Source organism: Dufourea novaeangliae, unplaced genomic scaffold, assembly GCF_001272555.1.
Source record: "Dufourea novaeangliae isolate 0120121106 unplaced genomic scaffold, ASM127255v1 scaffold112, whole genome shotgun sequence".
NCBI lineage: Eukaryota > Metazoa > Arthropoda > Insecta > Hymenoptera > Halictidae > Dufourea > Dufourea novaeangliae.
Window position 1 is genome coordinate 242279 of NW_015373993.1, and position 26949 is coordinate 269227.

General features: G+C 40.1%; 1 protein-coding gene across 1 annotated transcript in view; it reads left to right on the forward strand.

Moving 5' to 3' along the window:
• Nucleotides 1-26949, forward strand: part of LOC107187838 (ras-related protein Rab-37) — an 80676-nt gene that overhangs the window by 17018 nt on the left and 36709 nt on the right. The window contains exon 3 of the mRNA XM_015576016.1: nucleotides 2433-2543. Coding sequence (XP_015431502.1) covers nucleotides 2433-2543 — 111 coding nt within the window. The remainder of the gene's footprint in view (nucleotides 1-2432; nucleotides 2544-26949) is intronic.

The window sequence follows — 26949 nt, forward strand, 5'->3', positions numbered from 1 at the left end:
GGGGGTCTTGCGAATCTTTCAATGGAAATTCGCGTGGAACGGAACACAGGGCGCCTCGAGGTTCGTCGATCGCATTTGCAGCACACGTGGAGTATTTTAGAACTCTGGGATCGTTTGATTCTCGAAAGATTTTTGGACAATAGGATTCTGACTTTGAGACTATGGGACTTTGGGACTATAGACCTTTGACGTATAGAAATTTTGGGCTATAGAACTTTGGGAATCCAAACGTTGGAACTTTGGAATTATAGAACTTTGAAGCTATAGGATTTTGGGACTCAGGTATGTCAGAACTTTGGGACTCTAGAACTCTGGGACTATGGGACTATGGGATTTTGGGAGTATGGGACTATGGGACTTTGGGACTCTAGATCGTTGGAACTTTGGGACTCTAGAACTCTGGGACTGTAGATTTTGAGACTATGGGACTTTGGGAGTATGAGACTATGGGACTTTGGGACTCTAGAACGTTGGAACTTTGGGACTACAGAGTTCTGGGACTCTAGAAATTTGGGTTTCCAGAACTTCGAGACCATAAAACGTTGGGACTCCAGAACTCTAGAATTCTAATACCCTAGAATACGAAGACTGTTAAATTTATCCACCGCGCCCAGACACCTGTGGAAACAGTCTCTTATGAACGAGTCTCAGCCGTTTGACCCGGGGGCCAACGAGCCCGAATTATTACATTACAAACGGTGCCGCTGCCACCTGCACCGGTGCCCCGGGATACGCGAACTCGCGCCCGGAACCCCGGCACCTGGGATACCGACTCCGAGTACCGTGTAATTTAGTCACCTCTCTGAAACCCACCAGTCGATGTCGATTTAAACCTTCACAGGTGTACACGGGCCCTTTGATTACGTAGGTGTAGGATTCCGATCGGATAAATGCTCCAGGTAGGAATTTATGCAAGCGGAATCCTTCTTTTCGTGGACGTTAACCCTAGAACTACGAGCATCAAATATATACCACAATAAATTAAATTGTATAATATACTATACAATACAATCTAACTACAGACTCTAAAACGTCGTTTCAAATCATCCCTTACACAAATTTCGGTAGACCCTATATATGTTGTATTTTAAATTTTGCATCGCCTCCGAAAAGGTTGCAATGTTAACTTAGTACCCCATTTAGTAAGATAAAATAATTTTTTTTTAAACCGTTGTTGCATTTCTGTAGAAATAATAAAAATAGAAATTATTTTCTACGTATTATCGCTATTCGAAGTCAGTTCATATTTTTTTTGAAAAAAAATTGTTTTATTTTATCCACTGTATACGGAAGTGTTTAAACAAATTCTGGCCGGCAACGGGTTACAGTGACGCGTGTCGGAACAGTAAGCGAGAAGAAACCAGCAAAAGGCATTTACACCACGGTTGTAACTCATCCTTCCTGGATAATGACAATGGCCCCCGTAGTTCCCCCGTCCATTATCCGTCGCGACGCCTACGATCCGGGCAGCCGTGGTACGTGCCTACCTGTGGCGAAGCAGGTGCCATCGTAATGTAATAATCGGCCGCGTGGCCAGGTCAAACGATTATTACCGGCTACAGGTGTTACTGTCGGGAGTGCCGGGGCCCCGGCAACAAAGTCTTGGGCCTGACGACCGCAGCTTTTATGGGACCACACAGATCGACCGTTAACCGGGGAGAGATCGAAGCGTGCGCATCGACTGCACTATTCGAAGATGAAAAAATGACGAAATAATTTTAATAATGGAATTATACTTGCTTTGACAATTATTTTTTAAAGGTCGATCGTTGTTGTTAAGTGTTTTGCTGAGGGAATTCTAGAATTTTTAAACCCTGGAACTCTAAAATTCTGAAGATCTTAAACCCTGGAATTTTGGAACCAGGGAACATTGAATCTTCTGAACATTTGGACTTTCGATCTTTGGAACTATAAAACTCTAGAACCCTGGAACCCTGGAACTCTAGAATTCTAAATCACTAGAATTTTAAATCTCTGGAATTCTAAAACTCTGAGATTCTGGAACTTCGAAACTTTGGCACTCTAGTACTCTGGTACTCTGGTACTCTGATACTCTAGGAACTAATTTTCTATAATTCCCAAACTCTATAACTTAATATTCTACAACTCTGTAACTTGTCAATGTTACGGCCATTACATTTACCTCCATCTAATAAATACCTATACATATACAGAAATACTCCTTTAATTACAATTCTACAATTAGACCTCGTGGAATTACAATAAATTTCAATGAATAACATTCTGATCTATTTGTAGAAAGTTTATCGATTTACAACACTTGTAACGATCGATCATGTTTGTACTTCCCGCGAAAAATTGTTCTCACCGAGTGTTGGACGACGCGGTGGCTAAGAAAACGATGATATTTGACGGAGATTGGCTTTCGTCCGATAATAGTATCGAGCACCAATCGTGCCTTTTATTTGCAGACAATCTTGCTCGGGGACAGCGGAGTCGGCAAGACCTCGCTGTTGGTCCAGTTCGATACCGGCCGATTCCAGCACGGGAACTTCGCGGCCACTGTTGGTATTGGCTTCACGGTACGTACCAGGCCAACGTTCAATATTTGTTTATTTGTTCAGGCGAAAGACAGCGGCACGACTCTACGGGGCGTTTAATATCACGTTCTGATTGCAATCAAGAGGATTCGCTATCCTTCTCTGGAAGATTCTCTGGAAAATTTTCTGTTCGTCCAAGTATTGTTTTTTTTATAGTTTGACAAACGATGAATATTCATTCGATCTGACAGCATTTTGAAGGAAAATTTTATTAAAAAAGCGTGAAAACTTAGAAGTATGTTGTAAAAATGTTAAGGAGAATAATTTTAATATTTTCTAATGTAATATAATGAAATAAGTTTGTTGGAATTTGAAATATTATTCGTGAGTAGAAAATATAATTTTTCTTTTGACTTTCAGTAAAATGGAATTAAAACGTCAACGCAGAAACTGACTTTCGCTTTATCAATATAATATACTGTTTAGTTAGATGTATAATGAAAATTTCATTTAACGAATGGATCATGTTTAGTGTTCTCCAAATTGTAATATAATAATATATGAAAATATATTATTATATCAAGTTCATCACCCAGAGCAGTGTTGTGAAGGTTTTAGTTGGGAATCGCCGTTTTTGTAAATATTACGTTGTAATAGTCTTTTCTTGTTTTCCCTTTCCCTAGTAAGGGAAACATCGTTCTTACCCTACCAATCAACTAAAAATGTTTGATCATTTTACAATAATTAATGTTAAAACGAAATCACGCGCTGATTTTTCTATCCTATGAATCAGAATTTTCATTGCATGCAGAATTTTCTTTATGTATAACTTCACAACGTTTAGTTCTTATTTTGAGTAAAACATTCTACGATGACAGTAACTTGGTATTCGGTTCGGCTTTCATCCTATCGCTAATTCTACAGCAAGAAATCTAAACTCCGTTATTTTTAGGGTAGTACTAGTTGTGAAGTATCCATTACCAGAGCGAAAAATCGGTGTCTGATGATCGGGAAACAATTTGGAGAACGCTGAAACGATCACGGATCGACGACGACGACCCACGAGCGCGCGCGCGCACGTGTATCAGCGTCTGCCAATGCGAGCAATGCATTTATTCATGAGGCCAACAGCCCCGCGCGATGCTTTTACACCCGGCCCCCACGGGTATTTACACGCGCGTGAAATTTATGGTCGTCGGTTCTTCGTCGGTTTTCCGTCGAAGTCGTTCGACGAGAGTGTCCCGACAACGCCACACCACTGTCGTGTGTGCCCCAACCTCTTAACAGACGCGATTTTACTCTCTGCTGGCAAATCAACTAAAGGCTGTTCCTACTTTCTACGTATTTTTTTTTTTATGGGAGAAAAACCGTCGGTTCGGAAGACTTATCGGACGTGTTACCTGGGAACTTCGTTTTACAGTAGTTTACATCAGAAAATTCGAGGACTTCTACCGAAACGTAAAATACCAATAAGTACCGGTATTATATCGACAAATACCGGTATTTACCGGTATTTTCGGTTGTACCTCCGCCCGATACAACCTTATATAAACCCTACCCTTATAGAAATCGAAATAATACCGGTTTACAGTAGTTTACATCCGAAAATTCAGGGACTTCTACCGAAACGTAAAATACCAGTAAGTACCGGTATTATACCGACAAATACCGGTATTTACCGGTATTTTCGGTTGTACCTTCGCCCTATATAAGCCCTACCCTTATAGAAACCGAAAAAATACCGGTATTTATATCGGTTTCGATATAGCTTGGTGGCATAATACAGGTATAAAAATCATACCGGTTGTACCAAAAGACCCAGCGAAAATTTTGATTTTTTTTTTAAAAACTTCGTAGGGTAAAGCTGCGTCTACACTATATAGCAAAACAGTGTTATACAACAAATTGTTCTATAACCTTGCTATACAACATGTTTTTATAACTTATGCTCGAATTAATTTGTACAGTATTCTTCACAACAGCTTGTAAAGTGGACTTATTCGCGGTCTGGAATTTACTTAAAAAAAAAAAAGAATTCTATGCGACTGCTTCTTGGAGGACAGGGTTCAATGAGTAAATTTACGCGTTGAATCGATAAACAATCGAATTCAGGAAGGCCTGGGTGATATTACCAACGAGTTTGTTTCACTGAAAATCGGCCATTGTTTCGCGCGCGCGAAGAACGAAGCGCGCGATGACGCCTGTCGGGCGTAAAATTCGATTGTATTTCATTTACGACGATATCACATCCCTGGTCAAATACACCGTATCGAGAGGGGCGCAAACAATTGGAAACCAGCCACAAAAGCGTCCGAACTATTAAATGAAACAACGCATAACGGAGATCGTGGAGCTAAAAGTGAATCGGTTGTTTCTGTGCAACGTTCAGAAACAGGACAGACAAACGTGTTTACTGAAACAATAAACATTATCGATATTAATATTAATTTCGGTTCTATTGCAGTTTATTCCATACCGAACATATTCGGCATATCATTCTGTATTGTACATGTTCCGGAATATATTAACATCTCGAATTTTAAACGTAAACCGTAGGTACATCGACGAATGAAATTAGAATTAAAGACTGAAAGCTATGAATTAAAGAAAAATGCATTGCAAATTTATCCTCTGCTTGTTTTCATATGTTTACTGTAGATCTTTTCTGCACAGAAAGAATATTTATTGCAATTATTTTTACAGTAAATAGGTTCCTATTTCGATGTTCTTCTGTACTCTGACCTGCCGCCATTAATACGGAGCCGCCTTCTTCCATAGAATTAACCGTCCTGCATTGTTCGGGTCAATTTTCACCAATATTTTTTATTAATGAAATTTACTTAATAGATTCGTATATATATAACTTATAGAAAACGTCTGCCGAACTCTGGCATTCCAAGTCGCGACAGACGGCCGTTCGCAGCCGTCGTATCGTCGAGAAAGTTGAAATCGCTCTATCGTGCGGCCGGCTGGTCGGTCGGTCGCAGATTTCTCCTCCAACACGTGTCTACACCGTGATACGTTTGTGCCTCGTTGCGGCTTTCCCGCGATACTTTCGTCCCGTTTTACCGCGTGTTCCGTCGTATAATTATATTTCGAACACCGAAGTTCGGTCCTACAATACGGAATTTGTCGTCCCGTAACTTTAAATATGTTTTTGAAGACTTTGTAGCTGACTGAGCAACGCACAGTGGTACAGAACGCCGATTCAGAAGTTCAGAAGCTTAACTTGGGTGTAAAAATGGGAATTTCGGAACCAAACTTGATAAGCATATATATAATCTTCATATTTATTAAAAACGTACAAAATTAATAAGTTATGTTTTTTAAAAATAATTTTTTTATTAACGAAATAAAAACTTTTTTACGGAGTTATCATTGTCAATCATAAGTTCTCGTAAAAAAATTATTATTAAAAAACATTACTTATTAATTTTATATTTTTGTTAATAAATATGAATATGGAATGTATGCTTACCAAGTTTGGTTTCGAAATTCCCATTTTTACACCGAAATTAAACTTCTGAACTCCTAAATAGGCGTTCTGTATCATCGTGCGACGTGTAAAATACGTAAAAGTTAAACGTTTTGGAGATCAGTCGCATGTGTCCTGTCTGTTTGCGTGTGTTAGCAGATTGTTTTGGATCGACAGCTGACCGATAGATCGCGAAAGAACCAAAGGCCAATGGCCCCAAGTAAGAAATTCAAAACCAGCGATCAGGGCCGTTCCTGGCGAAGGTGCAAAATGTGCCCTCGCACCTGGGCGGTCGCAGATCGTTTATTATATGTACAATTTTGGCTAGTGAAAATAATAATCAAGATTTTAACATATGTCAATGTCAGGGTCATCGGGTATGGATGCTTTTCGGAAATTAACTCTAAAAAAAAAAATACCAATGAGCTTGAAATCTCGTAAAAAAAAAATGACCTTTACGAAAACAATCTTTCCACTATTACACGTGCTTTTTGAAATACAGCAACTCAGTCCTGAGACCTTTTGTTCATACAACAATAAATAAGACAGATCTATAATAGTTCACCCTATACGTATAATAGTAAAATGTTATACAGAATAATTTAATTCACCTGTCTTATCGTGTCTGAAGCACTTGCCTTCTTCAGAATTATCGATTTATGTTACACGATATTAATAATCAACCAAGCAAAGTACTTATCGACTGGTATATACACAAACATGATAAATGATGATTGTTAATTAAGTCTGTAACTACAATCTGTTGGGGGGAGCAAAACGTACGAGCCACTTTAATAATATGGTACACCTCTTACGACGTTTGTCCACGCTTTTCCAACTGATCGCCAAGCACAGCCTACCGACGTAAATACTCGACATTGCATATTCATGGTGCGTCGGGGCGGCGCGACTACTCCATTATGTAATTACCGTGGTCGTAACGGCGCTTATCTCGGCGACGCTGTTGATCTGAATTTCATTGGCTCCGTGTCGACGCTGCTTCTAATAATTACGTAATGTATCTAGTGTCCCCTGTGTATCAACTGGGATTCGTCGAAACGAACCTGTTTCGAGAGATCCTCTGGTTCGATCTTTCCGCGAGATCTACGGCTAAGGAACCAGGGACTTCTTCCGAAACGAAAAATACCGATATTTACCGGTATTTTCGATTGTATCTTAGCCCTATATAATCCTATATAAGCCCTACTTTTATAGAAATAAAAAAAATACCAGTTTACAGTAGTTTACGTCCGAAAATTCAGGGACTTCTACCGAAACGTAAAATACCGGTGAATACGGGTAAATACCGGTATTTACCGGTATTTTCGGTTGTACCTTCGCTCTATACAACCTTATATAAGCCCTACCCTTATAAAAACCGAAAAATTACCAGTATTTATATCATTTTTCGGTAATATATCGGTTTCGATATAGCTTTCAATACCGGTATCAAAATCATACCGGTTTTAATTCCTGTAAAAAAGAACAGAGTGATCGAAATGATCACAGTAACTAATTTCTCTAACATCTCTAAATGTCTCATCAGCACATTTTAAGGTGACCTTGAAATCCACCCACGAGAGAACGTATTTTACAAGATGTGCCCTTCGATGCCATTTAAGGTCCACGCCTAAAAATTTTCACAAAGTGTACCGTTAAGTCATTATTCAAGGTGATCAAGTTACCTAAGACACCTTCTATAACTGCACTCTGCCAGCTAAATTTTGAAGCTAAAAGATTACACTTTCGATGACCAGTCGAATAAAGTTTCTGCAACTTTCAAACACGTTTGTCGAGTTCTGTCACTTTCGTGGCAAATGTGCGATTCCATTGCAATGGAATAATGTTCTGATTAGCGGGCGACTTTCCCGGAACTAATTAATCGCGTTCTATAAGGCATTACAGTGCAAATATATATCCACGATGCTCGTGAACCGGGAATTCCGAGAAAGTTTCGTTTGTCTCTTCCGAAACGAAGCTTTCTTTTGGCTGTGTTATTTCTGCCCTTTTGACGGGAAATCGGTGGAAATTTCGCCGTCGTAGACATGGAAGACTCGATGTAACGGTTACGGGTCGATTACACTTTGTTTCCATTGAATTTTCACTCTTTGAACGCTCGACACGCTGTAGTTTCTTCTCCTGTTACGTACACTCCCTCTCAAAAGTTCGAAGCTTCCTTCGTTTTTTTTAGAGGGACGAAAGAAATTTTTTCGTACGTATACGATTGTTTTATTCGAAATATTATACTAACAACTACAGTTTCAACGCTATGAGAGAATAATACGATTTTAATTGTACAATTGAGCTGAATCAAAAATTGTTATTTTTACCGAATTTTCTTTTAAGAGTAAAATAAATATTCGATTACACATTTTGACTTGGTAGACCGTTTAGATATTTTGCTTAAAGAACATGTTTTCTGCGTCTGATAGTTTTATAGAAAGTAACAATTTTTGGTTTTCATGAAATAAAAAAGTCTATATTTTAGTTAGAAATTTAAGGTTAATTTATACGGATGGGTTGGTGATTCCAGATTAATTCTATAGCGATGTAATGTTTTTGGATTAATTGTCAAAAATATTATGACCGTGAAAATTGACCGACCCGAGACACAAATGAACTTTACCACTTTCTGCACTGAATCCTTGAGGGGCCAGGACGTTTTGGGAACTTGCAGCGACTTGGAGATCAAACATCATGCAAAGGCAAATGGTAAATAGAATCGTACTGTATTCCTTGAGCAGGGCGTGTTTGAATTTCTGAAACATTCATGCTCACCGAGAAATCAACACAGAAACTTCATGTACACAAATGTGACCACCAGGTCTTCAAGAGTTAAGGGTGAAACCACCCTCTTAAATTTTGACGTGTCTTTCCTATTTTCGTGCATATCTCGAAAACTATACTAAAAACCAGAAAACTATTATAATAAAAATTTAATGGCTTCTTATCCTCTAGAAAACTGTCTAATAAGACGTGTAAAAATGTATTGTTTAAATAAATAAGAGAAGTAAACAAACAAATGTTTAACAATTTCCTTACATACTTTTATACAGCATTGCAAGCCATTAAATTTTCACTCTAACCGTTTTTCGATATTTACTATAATTTTCGAGATATACAGGAAATTAGGAAAAGACAAATAAACATACAAGGGTTGCTTTCAGCCCGAAGAATTGAATATCAGAAGAAAGAAATACGAAAAATTGTCTGATGCTTCTATTGAGGTCCCCGACAAACCTATCGAAATTTTCGGGGTACTAATTAATCATACATATATACTTATTGTTACCTTGACAAATTACAAAAGAAAAAATTGGAGTTAATAAAAAAAAATAACAGTTTATGTAGATGGGTTCTTCACTTCCCCTATTTCCGTATATGGTTCCCCAAAAATTCAACCGTAACTCTCTGTCCCGCGAGTGCAAATGTACTCGAATAAATGGGAATTTTTCACCTAGGATAGCGAGAGAACCACCGATATTCATCGTAACCGCATGAAAACGGGTTGTCAGCGATCGATATAGGAATGAAATAAATGTTCCTCGATGTTCGGCCACGAAAGTACGAGAATCGTGAAAAAGAGAGAGAAAGAGTTGCAACCAAACCGATCGGAGGGTTGATGGGGGAAAGAAGCAGAGAGCAATAAATCAGCGCCGGCTGACAGCGCCAAGTGGGGCCGGGCCTCGTGACGAGGCGGATTCGTCGCTTCTCCTCCTTTTTCCGTTTCGCCTCGTCCTCCCCCCACCCAAACACAGGCGGCTTCTTTCTCTTTCCTGACGCACGTGCCGAAATTTTTCAAGGTGGATCGCGAACACCCGTGTTCACCCGATTGCGTAACCACCCGCGACATCTGACAATGGAAAGACCCTCCACTTCGATTTTGTCGATCTTTTTGTAGGACGATGGAATATATATTTCTAGTGATATGTGTGGAATATTAGCCGTAGTTACTTGATAGTGTTGTAATTATAATTAAATAAAATTACATACCCATTTGGATATGTACAGTGATTCCTCTATGAATGCGACACGAGCAACGTGCATACTGTGACTAGTTCGTTATTTATCGTGAGCAAATACATTGTTTATAAAAAGGAAATATTTGTTTCAAATAGTCGTAAAATGACTATTGGTTCTTGATTTTATAAAAAAAAATTGTGTATTTGAGTATTATCCTACCTACTACAGTAAATCCTCGATGAGTGTTAGCAATGTGATGCTGTGAGTTAATGAGGTTTAGCAAAGTGATAGATATTGAAATTCTGAAGGCAATGATATTTGTTTCAGCCGCAGATGGCCATTAGTTTATGAAATATTTAATGTTCAGTGCGAAGGAGCCTTCGATCACTCATCGAGGATTTACTGTATCTATCTGTTGGAGTACTATCTACCCAAAAAGATTACGAACTCTTTCTTTTGTTACCTTGTATAAATTTGGATTTATTCTGATGAAAATCTCCGAAAATATAAGCTCTGACTAATTAAAATTCAATGGTATGTGTAATGACGGACTGGACACGATACAAAAACGACGTAAAAGAAACACTAGAGTACTGAAAGTAAACTGAAAAGGAAAAGAAATACTAGTAGACAAACTAGAAATCACCAGGGAATAAGTTATAAATCGATCGAGATATCAATCGTCGATCGAGTCAGCTCCACTCGCACAAGAAACCCAACCAGTGGTTCCTATATCCCCTTAGAGTATAAATCGTCGCGTGTTACGCAGAAATAATCGGATGATCGCTTCGTGAAAAATCACGGGGGCAAATTAAACGTGCCTGGATAAGATCGAACCGGTGGCGGTAAGGGGACAACGCTCGTGACTTTTTCTGCAAATGTTCCGACGAGAATACGATGCCTCGACGAAAGCAAATCGACATAAATATTGATAACCGACGGGTAGAGCAGCGGACGGGACAGAGCAGGGTGGAAAGAGAAAGGGAGACCAGGTTCGTGACCAGAATAACGGCCACAGACGGGGGAGAAAGGGGGACTTATGTGTGTGCAGTACGAGCAAAATGGCCCGAAAGCGATTCGAGCAACACTCCGTGGCCTGTCTGGTATAGGCCGCAGCCTGGCCGCAGAAACCGCATCGGACCGCCACGACGCGACCCGTCGCCCAGGGGTTATACCCTTTCTAACACACAGGAATCCCCAGGAATCCGCGGGGTCCTTCTACGTGAAACTTTCGAAACTTCGAAACACGGTTTTGCGTGTAACTTTGTTCTCTGTGGACTAGCGATGCAAGTGATACGATACATATTGATGATACTTTAGCAATTCGATACCTAAGTACTCAGAAAGTATCGAAAGGTATCGAAATCTCCGATACTTAGTATCAATATTCAATATCGATGTCACTTAGACCGATATCAAATATGGATTCTGTAGCAACTAAGTAGATATCGATACCATATAATATTGGTATCGATACTTTCGTGAAATATCAAACGTATGTATCGGAAGTATCAAGGATTCATGTCATTCATGACGGATAAGCCGTTGGAACCGTTCTCCGCGAGCCTCGATCGTCCCAGCGTTACATAATTTTTCTCGTAACCGGCGTTTTGATGGGGCCCGCGGTAAGTGCGCCGACCTCGATTTATGTAACACCCTCCCCCCTCCCCTCTAAAGGATTTACGTCGTTGGATTTACGTAAACCCCCTCCGGCTGCCCAGGGGGATACACGTTCGAGGTTCGCAGAAGTGTCTAACAGGTATATGCGGAAGTGCATTAACCGCGACACGTTAATTCTCTCACGGGCCGTGCGTGCACGACAACCTGTCGGCGGCTTTATCGCGATCGCGACACGATCTCCCTCCTCCCCCCTTGTTTTTCCCGCGAAGGTGTACCGTCGACACGGAGGATCCTGAGCTTTGTGATTTTACCGGGTAATTATACTCGATTCTCATGATTCGTCGACACGTACGAACGATTTTTTCCTTTGTTATCGATTCCGACCGATCTACTACTACCGATGAGTAGTGATGATATTCGAGTGATTCGATAGCAAAGTTAATCAGTAGGAAGTATCGTAAGGTATCGGAATTTTAGGTACTTGGGATACCTAGATGAGTAACATCAAAGATATAAGCATCAGAAAATATCGATACCCACTCGATAGTTGTACGAAGATGCTGATACCTGTTCGATACTTCTACGAAAATATAAATATACTTCCGATACTTCATGGAAGTATCGATACAGATACAATATGAACGAATAAGGAATTCCTATATTCATAAGGTACTTGAATATTGATATGGAATATCCGAGACTTCGATGCCTTTCGATAGTTGCCACTCAATACTTAAGTATCAAATCGTTTAAGTATCATTGATGTACAGGGTGAGTTAATAAGAACTACTGTCTAAAATAACTCGTTACTTATTGGTTGTACCACAAAACGTTTCAATGAATTACGTAGCATTTTAAGGGACGCATCAGATGGATACAATTTGATTTTTGATATCTCTTTTTTTTCGATATCAAGGTGACCTTGAGTTTTTCGAAGGTCAATGCATATTTCGATCGAATAAATATGATTTCTAGAAAAATAACCGTTTTTGTTTCGATTTATAGAAACACTAATTTCATAAGCTACATCCAGGTAATTTAATATTCTGTTAGCTTTCAAATGAGAAGAATTCCTGCGTGTAACAATACGAAAATTCCAGCGTATATACAAAGTAGTGAAGGGGTAGAGAACTAATAACTCTCTAAACGGCGCTTACGAGGGTTATAAGGAACGAATCATTCTGCATTTCGAATGAGTGTACATGTACTAGACTCGATGATACAGAGGATTTGCATAACTGAACGTTAACATGCTCTGACGCGGTTAATTTCTGCAGACTAAATACAATTTCCCGGGGAGCTCACCGTTTAAAGCGAATCCCACTTTCCAGTCACGTTCGCCGAAACTTTATTTGATTCCAGGCTCCTCGCTGTTGCGTAATCTGTTATGGTTGAACCGCGGTTTTAATACCGGGTAACGAATTCATACGGGTAAAATTAATAACCATGTTTTAGCAGTATTCCCTGCAAATTTATCAAAATGAAATTAAACGCGTTCTATAAACAGGAAGAATAAATTTGGGGAATGACGAGGGATTATCAATGGTAGATCATAGTAGCTGAATACAACGAGTGACAGAATATTTCTGCCATTTCTAAGTGTTAATGACGTTAGTATAGTACTTCCTTGATCTTCTAAAATCACATAATACTGCGTTTCGTTAGTGTTCCCTAGAGACTTGTCAAAGTGATATTGAAAGTTGAAGAATAAATTTGAAAAATGACGGAGGACTATCAATTTTAAATCTGAGTACCTGAATACATCTGACTGATGAAGTATTTGTAGCATTTGTAAGCCTTAACGACGTCTGTTTATTACTTAATGAGTCAAATCCAGTCAAAATATATCATATTAATGAAAAAGAGCTACGTATTTATTTTCCTTCGATACAAGTAGGTATCGATACTTTCGATACGATATACCAAGTAGATATAGATACTTTTTTCCGATACAAGTTACGGATTAAAGTATCGATACCTTGACGGTATCTGTTTATTCCTAGTCGAGAGGAGCTTGTCCTTCAACATAGCGCACCTCTGCCATTTTGAAAAGTGCACGGCGGAACGAAGTGGGAGGCCCGTGGACGGGTCTGTGTCAGGGGAACATCCAACATCTGTCGGCCAGGTTGAGGGTGTCCCGAACCGAGTCATCTGACCGCTCGCTCGGCATAGTGCAAATAAGTTCCTTCCTCTTTCCTCCTCGTTGTCCGTCTTCGCTCCCTCAACACCCTCCACCCCCCTCTGGACTCCCACCGTAATGGCAGTGGAACACACGCCGTTTGTGCGCCACGACCGCCGTTGCCTTGTGGCTCCAAAGGCGTCCCTATGTGTTTTCCGTATCATGCGTCCACGAGTTCCGGGGGGGAACGGAGGCGCCTCGGGGTGGAGGATCCAGCCGTAGGTAGCGACAGGCACAAGACGCTCGCGAGCAGAACAACTGAACATTCGTTACCGTGGAATTGGGATTCATTCGTTTCTTTCTTTGAGGGTTAGGATTTATTATTGGACCAAGTGTTAGGAGAAGACACTTTGGATCTATGGGATCTATGGTAATCGACACTCTTCCATGGGTTTCTATGAAACACTGAGAAATTAAAACAATCCTTAGGATCTTCTAAGGAACGACCATTTGAGGATTTCTCAAGACAAACACTATGGCTACGACACTAATCCTTAGTATAAGACTCCCACAAACTAACGCGATATATTTGCAGCGGTAGCGAATATTTCGTGGCGACAGATTCGCAACAGTTTATGAGACTGTTCATACCAATACGAAAATTTCCGCCAAAATTTATTGTTGTGGAAGTTTTAAATCTTCTCCATCCCAAACAATCAACCATCTCTTGCTCACACTCTACCTGACTCTACCAGCTCTCGGAGCCACCGCTAACCGGGGGTTGAGCTAATAAACTCCGGCCCCCGAGGCTCGCTCGCAGTGGGACGCCCGATAGCAGGCTTCAGCCACTCTGTCTTCCCTGGGTGTGTGTGTGTGTGTGTCGATATAATTCGTACACGCGACACGAAAGCAAGCCCACGGAACAAACGAGTGCAACGGGGACAAGCAAAGAGAGGAGAGCCCAGCGACCAGGGAGATCGAAGGGGGACGCGGATAGAGGCCGAAAGTGTAAGCTGCCAAAGTCGGAGGGGAAGAAGGACAGAGCGTTCGCCGACGAAACGGTCCGATAAACGAGATACCGATAACCAGGGGAAATGAGTGGGTGCTGTTCAGGGACGTCGAACGCGGCGTTACAGCGCGAAATACGGAGCGGAATTTTACGGGGATGATAATAAACGCTTGATGGAGGAGGAGGGATTGATGCCACGGTTGAGTGAGGAATGCGCCGCTTCCATGTGGGCACAAAGGGAAACTCACGTCTCGCGAAAGCTAGAGCCGTTCGCGCTGGGAGACAATTTAAAATGTCCGGACAAAGCGAACCCGGGACACAGGATGTAGTTAGCTACATCCAGGGTAGAAACGTCACCGACTGTAGACGTCGAACAGTTAATTAAAACTCGAATGAAACGACGACAGCCAACTTGGCAGCTTCGTGTACGTGTGTGGGGGGGGGGGGGGGGGGATATGACTGGATTGTGAACGTTTATGTATTCGTAACATGTTTTAATTTATAAATTGTTCTGAAATAAAGGTTTTAATGTTGGTTAATAATCTTTATGTGTTATGATTATCGTAGTGAAGCCTTTAGTACAGAATTCGAAATTCTTGACATGGGGAGAAATGAGAATTTCTAAACTGTGATATGCACAATCTTGTACAAATATAGTTAGTACCAGAGTAATTATGCAAACAATGAATGTGTTAGTAAACGTGACAACAGTAACGCTCTAATTGGATGAATTTTATCACGATAGCATCCAAATAGGAAAATTCGTCATGGTCGTAGTATAAAGCTTAAATCTCAATCGAAAACCAAATCTCGATACTTCAGTATATTTTTTTTTGCGTATAAAAATTTACATATTAATTTGATACCCACAATTTATACATGATAAATAAATATCGAATTATTATTCATATCTACGATGTTATAATTTTATGGATTTCATACACACGAATCAGAATATCGTCCTCTGTGAATATTATATTATTCCACTAGGTAAATTTATATCTTTATTCATCGAGTAACTGATGGAATTTTAACGGAACACTTAGCTTATTTTTTAAGTTGGGTAATTCCTACTAGTAAAAAAAATTGTTATTAAACCATTATTTATCTAGTAATTATTTTTAAATATAAAACTATAATATAAACATAAAAATATGAATAAATAAAGCACTTAATGACTTTGACGATAAAACCTTTCCAAATTGTCGCGGAACACCTATTCAGGTTCAGCGGAACACAGTTTGGGAAACCCTGCCCTATACAAATGACAAAGCGATACGAAGTATACGAAGCGCTGAACACAACATCGATTTCGATATCGTTTCGTCTTCATCAAACCGCCTCCCAATCCTGGCTCGTAGGTCCCGTCAGCCGCCATGTGGTCAGTTTCGCACACGCCTTTGCATTATTCGGTCTCTGTATCGTGCGGACGCGGCTGAATAATGGATGCCAGGAAGCCGGTCGGATCAAATCGTGAATATCGGTCAGCAGCGTCCCTGGAATATTCATAAATCGCAGCGGTACCTCGTGGCCACCTTAAACATCATCCGTACCGACCATTCACGAATTAACGCGTCCATCTCGAACGGAATTATCCTGTCCTCTCACGAGCGTTCCACTCTCAGAGGTTTCCCGCATGAATTTTTCGTCACCGTTTAATTGAAATCTCCGATCCGGAGATGGTCGTTAAGTATTCATCGAGGTTCGTCTCGGTAAACCAGACAGGCAGGAAAAATGGCTTTAACAACGGAAGTCCTAAATAAAGAATGCTTGTGGTCCCGATTCGACGGGCAGGTTAGAGATCTGGGTATCGAATTGTCGGTTTAAAGTTATTCGAGGAAGACTCGATCTTATGCATCGATCGTTTTTTTCTGTTGACATACTTTTAGAGTATTATAATAAAAATGTGGTACGACCCGGAAATGGGAGACTCGTGACGCGATTTGAAACAAGTTTGTCCTTAACAAAAATGTTATAGGAGGCTTTGTTAACGAAATATTAACCTTGTTATATGCATGTTTATGTACATTTTCTTTTCTCCAAGACTGTAATCTGTGCATATAAGAATAATGTCTTCTGTTATATACTTGTAAATGTTGCTTTGTTTGTAATGGTATAGCAAAATAAACCTGCAAGGGTTTAAATTGCTTAATAAAAAGAAAAAATTAACCCCTTACCTTATAACATCGAGTCAGACTCGTGATGACCATATCAAAATCGATTAAACACACAGAAATATAATTCGTAATCTTTGAGTCAAAGTGAAATACTAAATTACTGATATTAATATTTAACTTTCAGAGTAAATGTACAATTGCGATAAGAACACGAATTCCTTTTGTTTCTGGGGAATTCTTGATGATAAAGTAATTCTGCAGACTGCAGACATCAAGAAAATCATAGGGCAAGGGGTTAACGAAAAACATCAACCAATCTGCGATTGGTAGGAAAATATGCTTCAGACCCTCGTATATTTGTTTTTTGTAAAAATATACGCTTGACAGGTTCAGCGACCTCCACAGTCCCCCAGTGGTGGGGATAACGCCTGGACAATAATCGTGTAGGACTAGCCTGACAATAATTGAATGGTGTCTGTAAGCTTCTCAAGCCCAATGTGTGTTCTTGTACGGTTAAAACGCTAATTACCTACTTGTCAAACACACTGATCCAGATCAGACCATTCGTTACGGCCGATCAATAAAATGGTAACCCGAAAAGCCATTAATAACGTCACGGAAAGATTTATCGAAGGATCATATTTACGATATATTTCTCTCGGAATCCTCGACGGGGGATCCGAGGAAGACATCGATTTCCTGTCGATCCGACGCGGCGTATACTCAGGCCTGTTCCCCTGAGAAATGAGACGCGTCGAGGCCGATGTTCACCGGGAAATCCCGACAAGTCAAATGATCCGCGATTTGTCCCACGACTTTCTTGCCCTTATAGGGGCGGAACGGCTTTTTTTTTTTTTTTGGTTCTTCTGTCAAGAAAACGTCACAGGTTCGCGTCGACGCGAAATCGACCTCTGACCCGCCGGAAACCCATCACCGCCGTCGATTCGCGGTTTTTCCGCTCGGAAACTGCATAAATCGTCGGCGCATTCTCTCCAGGGGAGGCGAAAACTGGGGCCGTTTTTTGCTGGACAACGGGGAAACTCGATTGAACGATTTCCATAGAAGCGAGGGGTGACCACCGATGATTCGCCAATTCGATGGTTAGATATCGTTGCTCTAGTTCTGAAGTGTTCCATTTCCACTAGTTTCGACAATGAGAAAATTCAGTTTTACGAAGTTCCATATTACAGAAACAGGAAAATAGTGAATTAATATAGCACACCGTCTGGGGTCTCTTGGCACTTCTGAAATGATGTTATTTGAAATATTATTACAAATAACATGGTGTTTGATTTCGTAACTGTTTCCATGTTATATCTACTACGTCCAATCATTTTGAAATAATTCTTAGCAATAATAATGAAATTGTTCTTCGAAATTGTATCAGGTGACTTGTGCCGAGTTTGATTCATTGACATTTTTATGGATCTGTAGTTGACACCGAAAAGGTAATCACTTCTTATTTAGCTACAAAAAAAAATGATATTTTCATAAAATATCAGTCGGTTATAGATTCTAGGTTATAGAAAAGTACCTCCTGTGCCAGTACTTTTTTTCGCCACTGTAAATGGCATCAACATTTTTTTATTAATTCCACCAATATCATGGTAATGGCCCACTGTGAGACGGGGGTGGCGCACAGCTCCCGCGGTCCGGGGACAAAACCTGTTGCGAAGCATCGTAGCGGAGGACGGGTCGTCGGCGCGCATGCACCGGCGTGGGACGACAACGGCGGTACCCGCGCGCAACCCGAATCGCCATGGAAACGCTCGGCGGCTCGGCGGCTCCTGGCCCGGCTGTTGCGAGATCACCGAGCGGGACCCGCCGAGCGTGTTGTGTGCGTCGTCGTCGACGAGTTTAAGTCCAACGGAACCGCGCCGCGCGCTCTCTCTCCCCCCTCCCTTCGAAGGACCCGCTGCGCGGCCTCAGGTGGCGGGACTAGGGGGTAGAAAACCCCTCGTTCGACGTTCACGGTGCCGACAGTCTCCCCCGAACAGTCGCAAGTCGCTCTAGCGACAAGGAGACAAAGTCCGCGCTCTCTCCTACGATTCGCGGCGGACATCGTGTTATCAATTTTTCTTCCGTGAGTGTTTGTTTTTTCTCTCTCTCTCTTTCTCCAAACACGGATGTGGATAAATTGTTAATATTGTGAGCTGTTGCTATGTTTGTGCCTTGTGCTCGATGTATTGCGCTTGTTTCGCTGAATTCGATCTAGAAGGAATGGTTGTGGGATTGATTGGTGATCCCGATCGGTTATTGGACATGCGTTGTCATGGGGATCTATGCAATTTTTTTCGTATAATTGGTGTTTCTGTTCTGTGTTATTTTTGTGGTTAATTAACGCCTCGCCTTATAACATCCAGTCAGACTCGTGGTGGCGATTTCAAAATCGATTCGATAAATCAGTCAGAATAAAATACTGTTTCACTGATATTAAACCTCGGAGGACGAGCAGGTTTTTTCGTGACTTTTTAAATTTTCGATATAGAATTTTTACAGATTAATACTCCACATTTTAGAGTAAATGTACAGCTGCAATAAGTACAGAATTCCTTTCGTTCCTGGGAAATTATTCGTAAGAAATTTCATTCTGGAGACTCCAGCTGTCGTAAAACAAGGGGTTAAAAAGATATACATTTTTTTTTCATAAATAAAAACACTGTATTTGAACAGTTGCCAAGTATCTAAAATAAAAATCGCAGTAAAAGAGAAAACGATGGATAACATAACTCAGGACTCGAAGATTTATATAGCGACAGAGCGTAGAAGTACAGGGACATAAAAATGGCGGGAAAGTTAGGCGTGAGCAAACTCGCAGCAGAAGCATCGACAAACAAGGTTCCGGGCGTAAATCCGTCGGTGAACCCCGAAGAAACTATTCGAGCGAACTTTCCATCACTCGGCAAGTACATGTTGCCGGAGTGTTCGCGATCTCAACTACAATCCGAACCGGTGATTAGGGATGAACCGATCCAAATAAATACAAGTAAATAATCAATACTTTCGTTTTGATACCGAGTATTTTTAGTATCGATACTTTCGGTTGCGATATATACTCGGTTTCGAAAAAAAGGTACTCCTATCGAATGGACCAAGTAATCTATATGAAGGCTAATAAATGTGAAGGTGGTTATCGTCCGATCATATTACTTTGTTAATAAATGTTTATTAATCTTCGTTAAAAACAGAAATCGGTAAATTCCTTGTCTAGGAAAAGAGTTCCGAATAACAAATAAAAGTTAAGAGTATTTCGTCATTTTTAATCATTAGACGTGGAAATTCCAATTTTTATAACAAAATAATACTTCTTCCTGAATGAGTCGACATTTGGCAAACAATGTTTTTAATCTCACTTTTAGGTACTGCAGTTTTTCATTCTAGATTATTCGAATAAAATTCTGCTCTAGTCTGGTTAAAGTATGTATCATATTAATGAAAAAGAATTTTGTATTCTTTTACCTTCGATACAAGTAGTATAAGTATCGATACTTTCGGGTAGGTATCGAGCAAGTTTCGATACTTTCGGGTAGGTATCAAATAAGTATCGATTCTTTTCGATACCTACGATATGTATAAATACTGTATTGAAACTTGGAGTTAATTGATAATATCGATACCATATCAGTCATATCACTAACAGTGATCCCCAAGCTTTTCCAATCAAACCGGACCCTCACGGAGAGGATCGCCGGCCGCCACGGTCTATCCGGTCACGCAGGCCGCGTCTATTCCGCCTAACTAATTAAGTCGCTAATGAAATGGTAATCACCCGAAAGCGCATCGTGGGGCTCCTGGTGTGCCCAACGGTTGGTGGCCTTGTCGCCGCTCGTTTTGTCAATCGTCCTGGACTAATTAATTGGGGAACGATTTGCTGACTGAACCGGCGCGTCGCGACACTACGGCTCCCTTTGATCACGCGTAGGAATAAACCGATACCGTCAAGGTATCGATACTTTTCGGAGAAAGTGGGTAAGTTTGGATCAGTCCCCAATTAATTTGTAGTAGTTAGTAAAATGAAACACGTTTTAATCTGGAGAATTATAATCAGTAAGGTCTTATCATCGATGTTCCATCATGAGTTCATTTTCATTATTCCAAAGGAATATTTAAAAGAAAATGTTTTTAAGTAGAAATGTTTAAAGTAGAAAATAATTTATATTTTCAGCATAGTGAATACATTGGAACCTTTTCAAAAACGGCGCAAAATTAAAAATACAACAATATATATTACAAGAAAAATATTATATTGTATTTGTAATTATAAACATAAAATAAAGACAGTGATTGAATAACGTAACTTGCATAAAGATATTGAAGGTTTTTAATTAAATTTTCATTAAAAAGAAAATGGGGATGTTTGGATCGACCCAAATCTCACGAACACTTCTGACCCATACCTCCCGTATCCGAACGTTCATAGTAATGGACCTCTGTTACTCGAACCACGTGTTTTAGGCTACAGTTTGTAATGTATAATTGTTGTCGAGGCATAAGGTTGTCTATTAACATTTCTACAGGCATGAGATATTTTATATCAATTTATCAAATTTACGCTATAAGCAACTCTCCCAGCTATGAATGCATCGAACCGAATAGTATCGTCGTAAACGTGGATACTACTGGATACAGTAGTGGAAAACGGGTTCGAGATTCCTCGAGCGGGCGGTATCGGCGACAATTAATTTGCACGCGCGTCGAATAATTAAATATCCCTCGTTAAGGCGATTAATAAGTGAATCGTGTCACTGTTGAACGCGCGCTTGTAACCACTTTCACGAAGAGAGACTCAGCCGGGTTTGCAAAGCGCGAAACGTTCGCGTGGTTTCACCGCTCCGCGCTTGTAACGAGCTCGAATTTTCCAGTAATTAGCTGAAATAATTATTTTCGTGGATGCTGGACCTGGCCGTCGAAAGTCATTCAACGGATTCTCTCTAATTATTCGAACTCTGTCGGCGGAACGCTCGTTAACTCTGCCGAAAATCGCCGATGATCCGAAAGGGCAGATCCGTTTTGCATATTAAAAATGTATTTATAGGGACGAACAATAGATGGTGTTCGTGTAGCAGAGCTTCATACAATTGTTAGTCAAATGCATAGTAAAAAGCTGCAGTATCTAAGGGGATCATTGTGAGAAGTGTTATTTTATTATAAAAATTGGAATTTCCACGTTTGTTTATGATAGTATTTGCCCCCATCCAACCAAATGACATTGTCCCGTCGCATTTTTTGTATTTTCAAAAACAAGTGAGATATTGAAGGTGCTCGTGTTAAGTGGTACACCTTCTATATAATAATTCTCGTTATAATGGTATTGTACGAAATAAAATACAATTTTTCTTACCGTAGATCTATAAACCCTCTAAAACTATTCGACAGAAATTAGAGTTTTGCAATTGTATTTGTAACAATACTCGACATTAGAATTCCATTAACCGAAAGAGACAAAGGACCCAATAATGTCTTATTTCACCGATAAGCTTTCAAGTAGACGTTGAAATTCTTTTTTCTCAATCTAGTATACGTAGCCGTATGGCAACAATGGGAATAAAAGGGTTAAAAATAAAGTATTAGTACACGAAAAATAATTATTCTATTACCCTTTGAAATAAATTCCTTTATCCGAACGTTTAAATGTATATCCTCCCTATTAGTTCGGATACAGGAGACTTTACTGTATTTATACAATAACGAGGCCCTAGTAGTTTAAGCTCGTTCATGGTTGGTCCCCCAATTTGCACAAGAACCGGAATTATTCCCTCTCGGATCGTAGGTGCAAGGGCACACGGGCCGAGACCTTAATTAATGCAAAGTGAATCCGGCCTTTAGGCAGCGGCCAGCTAACCGAACCGCGTCCACGCGTCGCCCTTAATCGGCTTTTAATTAACAAGCTTCCGATAGCGGGGTAGAGACAACGTGGCGCGACGGCGTGTTACGGCAGCTTGCGTTTTTTCGTCCTCGACGTAACCGGGCCACGAAATCGGAACGCGGAAAAGGAGTCGCCCTCGGAGCTCTTATCGCCGCGGAGGACTTCCTGCCGCTGCCACGATTCACCGGCTACGTTAAAGGCCCGTTCACACTAGGATCTTAAAAAGATTCTTCGAAAAATCGATTCTTTTTGTTAACAAAATCGATCTTTCGACTCGATTCTCTTTTGTTCGATTATTCTAAGAATCAGTTCTTTACTTGAAATGTTCGATTCTGATTCGATTCTTTTAGTTAACAAAATCGATCTTTCGACTGGATTCTCTGCTGTTCGATTTTTTCTACGCAATCGATTCTTTACCCCGAGAATCGAATTTTCTTTCGTTACTAAGGAAGGTTTTTTGCCATTTTGTTTACCGATCGGAATTCAGTTAATCATCCCCAAAGCAATTCAATATCTATTTACCATTAAAGACAGTCAAAGTTTACTGTATCCTTTAAGTATTCGCCCGAACATCGATCATCATCCAATCCTGTATCCTTCGACCCCCATTTTGTCTGCTGGTCAATCATTCCGATGTAATTCAATATCCATCTACAACCGACAACAATCAACTGTAGCTATTCCTTTCCAATACTTGCCGTTCTCATTATCGATCATCATCCAATCTCGTACTTCGACCACCATTTTATTTACAGACCAGAATCCAGTTAACTATTCCACGGTACGTTCAGTATCGATTTACCGTTAACAATGTTCGTTTACTTAACTGTGCAAATGTGAAAAACGTGGACGAGAAATTTCGGTAAATATTTATTATACAATAAGGAAGCAACCTCCGATTTCGATGATTTTTTAGTATATTGTCAAGGTTCTCTTAGTAGTATTGTGAAGATGTTAGGAGGTGATCGCAGTTTGTAAAAAAGGTATTATCAGAAAAAACTTCTATATCGCACTTTAGTAGAATAATTTTGGTAAGTAAAATTGTGGACGTAACTTAATGCAGAGCCAGCACACAGCGGTATCGAGAGAACGGTCTCGCAGGGACGGCCGGATATATCTTCATCCTTCTTTTGTGTTCCGCGACCGGTGAATGAGAGAAAATGACGCGTATCACGCGAGAAACCGAGGGATCGTTTGTCAGACAGTGTGAACGTCGGGACGCGGTGACAAGCTGACGGGAAAGGATCGTGACGAGAGCCGTGTACAACCAGAGGTCGTTTTCTAGAGAATGCTTCCCTCCAACCGCTTTGGAGATTAAGGTGACATTCGCCCACGATATTTTTTTACCCGTTTATCGGTGATCTGACGTCCACTGACGTGATCCATCTTAAGAATCCCGTAAGAATTCGCTAAATTCTAGGAAAAACTGTCGAAATATACATCGTTTTTTTATTCCATTACTCTATCATATAAATGTATAATTGTGTCAGGCTAGTTTCCGGAAAAAAATTTCTGTTTTTCACTGTACTGTACTATTTTGTACTATTTTCTCTACCATGTTCGTTGCCATTTTCTTTACCATATTTGTTATCCTTTTCTTTGCCATTTTAGGTACCATTTTTCTTACCATTTTCTTTACTATTTTCGTTACGATTTTCTTTACTATTACTTACTTAACAATACGTAATAAAACGAAACTGGTACAAAAGGAAATGCCATCATTCTTAATGGATTATAATTAAGTATTCTTCAAACTGTCACCTGAAAGAGGTAGACGTGTTTCATGTTTCAAGTGTCGTTCGCCAAAAGGAATAAATCGAATCACGAAAGTGACTGTCTCGCGACCGGAAGTATTAGTTGGAAGTGCAATTTTCAGGTTTATTGTCATTTTTGGGTGACAGCGACACGACGAAGTTGGAAAGAGGGACGAGATAGTTTCTGGGTTAATAAATTTCGACGATCTCGCGACACAAAGGCCGCTTACGGGCACGCGGAAACTTCGAATGAATTCCCGGAAGTTACGCGTAGCTTCCGCGGGAACCGTAGGAAGTGGAGAGCAGCTGTTACGCGGCTCGCTCGCTTTAACGATGAAATGAGTTTCGTTTGATAGCTCGAAAATGATCTGGACGGGAAAAGTGAGTCTTCCGTATTGAAATGTCGCAGCTGCAAACTAATAGACTCTATAATTTTCTATTGTGCGATATAATTTTATACAATCTAGTGTCTCGAATCCATTTTATTCGCTGTCGAATATTTGATAAATCGAAAGGAAGAAACAACGATAAACAGTGTACATCGATGCATAAATAAAATCGGCGTGTGTCCGTTTAAAATTGAATATTCAACGAAAAATTCATTTCGTGCGGGCAGATATTGAATCCATGACCACGGTATACAAAATTATTTATTTCGATTAATCACGGTATTACGGTCTGTTTGGTGAATTTATTGAAGGTAATATTGAATTTTTACAGAACTGTGGAGATAATTTTGCGGTAGTGGAAATTGCAGCAGATAATCCTATAATTTTTGGTGTACGAGAATTCAATACATTTCTACCGATTTCGTGGATATAAGTTGAAATCGTTAATAACAATTTAGAAGGTACTGGATGTAACGATTATTATTTCAAACGTTATCACCTTGAAATACTTTGAAATTGTTGAATAAATACGAGGAAAATATTATTGAACGTTTGAAAAACAAATCTGTGAAATGATACATTATACGAAAAAGTTTCGATCCGTATTTTTCACTTATTCTCGCGTGTATGTAAATGATACTTGTAAAAAGAAAAATTGGAAAAACAAAAATTTTCGAATCCAGTATTTTCAAGCAGTTTCGTTGTTAAGTGATTATATTCGATACAATTTCGCCGAAAGCAATTCCGTTGGCCCGTCCTAAAGTTCATAAAACAGTCCGCGAAACACGCTCGTGGAAATTGGGGAGTTTGGGGCGGGCAAAGGTGCGTAAAGCGAGCAACACAAATACGGTTGCAGCCATCACGACAGATTTACATGTAAGCATAATGGTTAACAAACTTTAAATTACTCCGGCGTTTTGTTACGTCCATTTGTACTACGAAAATTTCACGTTACCGATTCGCCTCAAAGGAAGTCCACCGTTTATACGATTGTAGATTTAGACTAAGACTTCCAGCTTAGAAAGGAAGCAAACAAATTTCCTTCCTAATTCATAATGCAATATTAATCTTGATTGCATTTTGTATGCCAGCTTCTTATACACAATCAATATCATGCATATTATAAGTACAGAAATTTTGCAATGTATCGATATTGAAATTACAAAACCAATAGAACATGTTTTACAGTCTGAAAATATCGCCATACTTCACAAAACTATACTCCCATTATTGTTCCCCTTCAAGATTTAATAAAAAAATATTTTATCTTAACCTTCAATAGTCTCTAAGGAGGCAGCTTCTAACCTCCTAATTAAAACACCCAGAATGTAACAAAATAAAAAAAGACAAAAATTTCGTAAAAACTATAAAACATGTGTTAAAGTCTGAAAATATCAATTTACTTAAAAACCATAGGCTCCCTTTCTCCGCCTCTTAAATATCTAGTAAAAGAATATTTCATCTCGACTTTCAATATTATTAAAGAAAATATCATTTAACCAACCCCCAAATTAAGACACCCGGTATGTAAAAAAGAAGAAAGCCGACCATGTACAAGTGTCGATGCCCAATCCAACGTTACACACAAGTACCTACACCATCCTGGAACCTTGAAACGGAGATCGTTTCGGTAGTCCAATTTCCAGGATCCCAAAAAGAAATCCTAGCTGGCAGGGATCGCGAAGACATGTACGATAAGATGTCTGCTCGAGAAAGAGAGCCGACTAACCGTCTGTGAAGCCAGGGAAATTTGGACATCCCCGCTTAACTAGATCAGTTCCAGGATTCGGCCGAATCAGGCCATCAGCTTTCCGCTGACGTCCGCGCTAGATCGTGAGGATCGTGGTGCCACTGACGATCTCCCAAACACATTGCCCTTTCACAAGCCCCACTGCCCATCCCACCCCAAAAACCTTCCCATCGATCTATTTTCGCCGGGCGAGTTTCGGTTATCCACCCCGAAAAGGCGACGTCCCCGTTTCGACGGCGATTCCGTGTCTCGCCACGGTAGTCGCCGGGGTGTCTGCAGACCCTCTGCGAACCGACTGGTCTCTCCCCGTAAAATCCGAGAGATCCGCTCGGTGGATCGAGCTCGACCATATTTCTTCACGTCTTCTCCGTTTTCTTCCGTCTGAC